This window comes from Oncorhynchus kisutch, linkage group LG21 (genome assembly GCF_002021735.2).
Source record: "Oncorhynchus kisutch isolate 150728-3 linkage group LG21, Okis_V2, whole genome shotgun sequence".
Lineage (NCBI taxonomy): Eukaryota > Metazoa > Chordata > Actinopteri > Salmoniformes > Salmonidae > Oncorhynchus > Oncorhynchus kisutch.
The window spans coordinates 44,552,716-44,557,715 of NC_034194.2; the positions used below are offsets into that span (position 1 = coordinate 44,552,716).

At 46.4% G+C, this 5,000-nt stretch overlaps 1 protein-coding gene across 1 annotated transcript in view; it reads left to right on the forward strand.

Annotated features, from left to right (window-relative positions):
* The first annotated feature begins 325 nt into the window (after positions 1-325).
* The window catches only part of LOC109883285 (mucin-1), a 9,988-nt gene continuing 5,313 nt past the window's right edge, over positions 326-5,000 (forward strand). Inside the window, exon 1 of the mRNA XM_020475306.2 lies at positions 326-524. Within this exon, the coding sequence (XP_020330895.1) occupies positions 482-524 (43 nt within the window). The 5' untranslated portion in view covers positions 326-481. The remainder of the gene's footprint in view (positions 525-5,000) is intronic.

A 5,000-nucleotide genomic window follows, 5' to 3' on the forward strand; every position in this document is an offset into this window, starting at 1 on the left:
GACTGGAAGAGGGTGGTCTGGAAACGATATGTTCATTTATTATGGATTCTTGAAATTATTGATAAGATAATACCATTGTCTTTGAGAACAGCTTGATGCTGACAAGCATGTTTGTTGTTGTTTACAATCATGAGCTAAATTTAATTTATTATGGAATAAACATAATAAACATATTTTATTTTCAGATAAATTGTAGAGTGGGCCAAGCCACAACTGAAAATGTTTCACTCAGCAGGCCAAATGGCATTATGACAGTTTTATATTTTGTTCCTCGCTAAAGATTCAAATTTGGGACTGTTTTGCAGTGTAAACTGTGTGGCTCTGAACCGTTCAACTCTACTGAGTCTGCGCAGAAGTGTTTGTGTGTAGCTAGCTACGTAAATATGGCTGTCGGAAAGTGAAACGCAAATGACAATAAACCCGCCTGATCCGAAAACCACGTCTACAGGGGACCGAAAGGACACATAAGTTATAAACCAACATGTCTCGGCACAGAAATGTCCGAGGCTGCAACTACGATGAAGGTTAGATTCTGTGAATTTGCTACTGACAGTTTTGGACCCTTCGACGCAAGGCCTGAAGTTGTTAGCTATCAGTTAGCTGGTACTGCTAACAGTTGGCCAATATAGCTAACAGTTAACTGGTTAGCCAATATAGCTAACAGTTGGCCAATATAGCTAACAGTTATCTGGTTAGCCAATATAGCTAACAGTTAGCTTGTTAGCCAATATAGCTAACAGTTAGCTTGTTAGCCAATATAGCTAACAGTTAGCTTGTTAGCCAATATAGCTAACAGTTAGCTTGTTAGCCAATATAGCTAACCGTTATCTGGTTAGCCAATATAGCTAACCGTTATCTGGTTAGCCAATATAGCTAACAGTTATCTGGTTAGCCAATATAGCTAACATGTAGTTGGTTAGCCAATACAGCTAACAGTTAGCTGGTTAGCCAATATAGCTAACAGGTTGTTGGTTAGCCAATATAACTAACAGTTAGCTACCTAGCTAACATGAACTTGAAAAACGTATAATCATCAAATGTATTTATATAGCCCTTCGTACATCAGCTGATATCTAAAAGTGCTGTACAGAAACCCAGCCTAAAACCCCAAACAGCAAGCAATGCAGGTGTAGAAGCACCTATAACTGTTGCTGTCGTGTCCTATTCGGGCTGTCACAACCCGACTAAACGCAACGAGTTAAGCAACAACTAGTGTGGGCGGACTGGAACTTTTTATTTTATATTTATAAACAAATAAATAAATACTGCTTTCAAATACAAAAAAATAATATCCCGCAATTTACAAAGAACAATTGTGGTGTCTACTTGCAGACTATTCTCAAATTAATGTTATTGGTTACGTGTTTAGCAGACGTTATTGTTGGTGTAGCAAAATGCTTATAACGGTAAATGCTTATGGGTGGCATCTAGTTAATTGGCATAGTTGGCAAGCTAGGACAACTATCTTAAGCATATGTCAATGGTATTGTTTAATTAGCTAATGTTTCTTTCTAACTTTCAATGTGTTTAACCATTATGCTGGTTAGCTAGGTAACTCTACAGCTGTAACTATCAAGCTGTCAAAAGTTCCAACAACTGAAGCTGGTTGCTGTTGTTAACTAGCCAGTGATCTAACTAACAAAGTTTACAGTTTAGCCAGCCAGATATACCCATCATTGATTGTAAGAAAATGGTTCTGTCCCAGAAAAGGCCAAGCTCACACCCAGGCAGAGTTGCTGAGGAGGCAAAGTGAAAGCCATCAGCTGTGTCAAAAGTGTGACAAATGTATCATGCACTCACTACTGTAAGTCAGTCTGGATAAGAGTATCTGCAAAATGACTCAAATGTAAAACCTAGCTAGTGTGTGTGTGTGTGTGTGTGGGACCTAGCTAGTGTGTGTGTTTGGGACCTAGCTAGTGTGTGTGTGTGGGACCTAGCTAGTGTGTGTGTGTGTGTGGGACCTAGCTAGTGTGTGTGTGTGTGTGGGACCTAGCTAGTGTGTGTGTGTGGGACCTAGCTAGTGTGTGTGTGTGGGACCTAGCTAGTGTGTGTGTGTGGGACCTAGCTAGTGTGTGTGTTTGTGGGACCTAGCTAGTGTGTGTGTTTGTGGGACCTAGCTAGTGTGTGTGTTTGTGGGACCTAGCTAGTGTGTGTGTTTGTGGGACCTAGCTAGTGTGTGTGTTTGTGGGACCTAGCTAGTGTGTGTGTTTGTGGGACCTAGCTAGTGTGTGTGTTTGTGGGACCTAGCTAGTGTGTGTGTTTGTGGGACCTAGCTAGTGTGTGTGTTTGTGGGACCTAGCTAGTGTGTGTGTTTGTGGGACCTAGCTAGTGTGTGTGTTTGTGGGACCTAGCTAGTGTGTGTGTTTGTGGGACCTAGCTAGTGTGTGTGTTTGTGGGACCTAGCTAGTGTGTGTGTTTGTGGGACCTAGCTAGTGTGTGTGTGTGTGGGACCTAGCTAGTGTGTGTGTGTGTGGGACCTAGCTAGTGTGTGTGTGTGTGGGACCTAGCTAGTGTGTGTGTGTGGGACCTAGCTAGTGTGTGTGTGTGTGGGACCTAGCTAGTGTGTGTGTGTGGGACCTAGCTAGTGTGTGTGTGTGGGACCTAGCTAGTGTGGTGTGTGTGTGTGGGACCTAGCTAGTGTGTGTGTGTGGGGACCTAGCTAGTGTGTGTGTGTGGGACCTAGCTAGTGTGTGTGTGTGGGACCTAGCTAGTGTGTGTGTGTGTGGGACCTAGCTAGTGTGTGTGTGTGGTGTGTGGGACCTAGCTAGTGTGTGTTGTGTGGGACCTAGCTAGTGTGTGTGTGTGGGACCTAGCTAGTGTGTGTGTGTGGACCTAGCTAGTGTGTGTGTGTGGGACCTAGCTAGTGTGTGTGTGTGGGACCTAGCTAGTGTGTGTGTGTGGGACCTAGCTAGTGTGTGTGTGTGGGACCTAGCTAGTGTGTGTGTGTGGGACCTAGCTAGTGTGTGTGTGTGTGTGTGTGTGTGCGACCTAGCTAGTGTGTGTGTGTGGGACCTAGCTAGTGTGTGTGTGGGACCTAGCTAGTGTGTGTGTGTGGGACCTAGCTAGTGTGTGTGTGTGTGTGTGTGTGTGTGTGCGACCTAGCTAGTGTGTGTGTGTGGGACCTAGCTAGTGTGTGTGTGGGACCTAGCTAGTGTGTGTGTGTGGGACCTAGCTAGTGTGTGTGTGTGGGACCTAGTTAGTGTGTGTGTGTGGGACCTAGTTAGTGTGTGTGTGTGGGACCTAGCTAGTGTGTGTGTGTGGGACCTAGCTAGTGTGTGTGTGGGACCTAGCTAGTGTGTGTGTGTGGGACCTAGCTAGTGTGTGTGTGGGACCTAGCTAGTGTGTGTGTGTGGGACCTAGCTAGTGTGTGTGTGGGGTTTGTGGGACCTAGTTAGTGTGGTGTATATGGGACCTAGTTAGTGTGTGTATATGGGACCTAGTTAGTGTGTGTATATGGGACCTAGTTAGTGTGTGTATATGGGACCTAGTTAGTGTGTGTGTGTGGGACCCTAGTTAGGTGATGTGTGTTGTACATAGCTATGTTGTGTGTGTGGGACCTAGCTAGTGTGTGTGTGTGGGACCTAGCTAGTGTGTGTGGTGTGGGACCTAGCTAGTGTGTGTGTGTGGGGACCTAGCTAGTGTGTGTGTGTGGGGACCTAGCTAGTGTGTGTGTGGGACCTAGCTAGTGTGTGTGTGTGGGACCTAGCTAGTGTGTGTGTGTGGGACCTAGCTAGTGTGTGTGTGTGGGACCTAGCTAGTGTGTGTGTGTGGGACCTAGCTAGTGTGTGTGTGGGACCTAGCTAGTGTGTGTGTGTGGGACCTAGCTAGTGTGTGTGTGTGGGACCCTAGCTAGTGTGTGTGTGTGGGACCTAGCTAGTGTGTGTGTGGGGACCTAGCTAGTGTGTGTGTGTGGGACCTAGCTAGTGTGTGTGTGTGGGACCTAGCTAGTGTGTGTGTGGGACCTAGCTAGTGTGTGTGTGGGACCTAGCTAGTGTGGTGTGTGGGGACCTAGCTAGTGTGTGTGTGGGACCTAGCTAGTGTGGTGTGTGGGACCTAGCTAGTGGTGTGTGTGGGACCTAGCTAGTGTGTGTGTGTGGGACCTAGCTAGTGTGTGTTGTGGGACCTAGCTAGTGTGTGTGTGGGACCTAGTTAGTGTGTGTGGGTGTGTGGGTGTGTGGGACCTAGTTAGTGTGTGTGTGTGGGACCTAGTTAGTGTGTGTGTGTGGGACCTAGTTAGTGTGTGTGTGGACCTAGCTAGTGTGTGTGTGTGGGACCTAGCTAGTGTGTGTGGTGGGACCTAGCTAGTGTGTTGTGTGGGACCTAGCTAGTGTGTGTGTGGGACCTAGCTAGTGTGTTGTGTGGGACCTAGCTAGTGTGTGTGTGTGGGACCTAGCTAGTGTGTGTGTGTGGGACCTAGCTAGTGTGTGTGTGTGGGACCTAGCTAGTGTGTGTGTGTGGGACCTAGTTGGCCTAGTGTGTGTGTGTGGGACCTAGTTAGTGTGTGTGTGTGTGTGTGTGTGTGTGGGACCTAGTTAGTGTGTGTGTGTGGGACCTAGTTAGTGTGTGTGTGTGGGACCTAGCTAGTGTGTGTGTGGGACCTAGCTAGTGTGTGTATATGGGACCTAGCTAGTGTGTGTATATGCTAGTGTCATTAACTGAATTGCACCCCTTGCATACTTTGACATGAGGAAGTATATGGACAGTCTGTTGATGATGGCTACTGCATCTCCCCTGCTACAGGTCTGTCTCACTACCCTAGTACACAGTACACACTAAACACTACCCAAGTACTTTATAACTGTAAGGCCAAGGTGTGAAATGGAATCCTATTCCCTATATAGTGCACTACTTTTGACCAGGCCGCTGATCCAACTTAGGGCACAATAAAATAAAGCACTATATAGGGATTCGTATTCACACTGCCTTTTTACACATGTTGCTACAGCCTGGTTTAAAATGGATTCCATTGGTTTAAAATGGATTCCATTGGTTTAAAATGG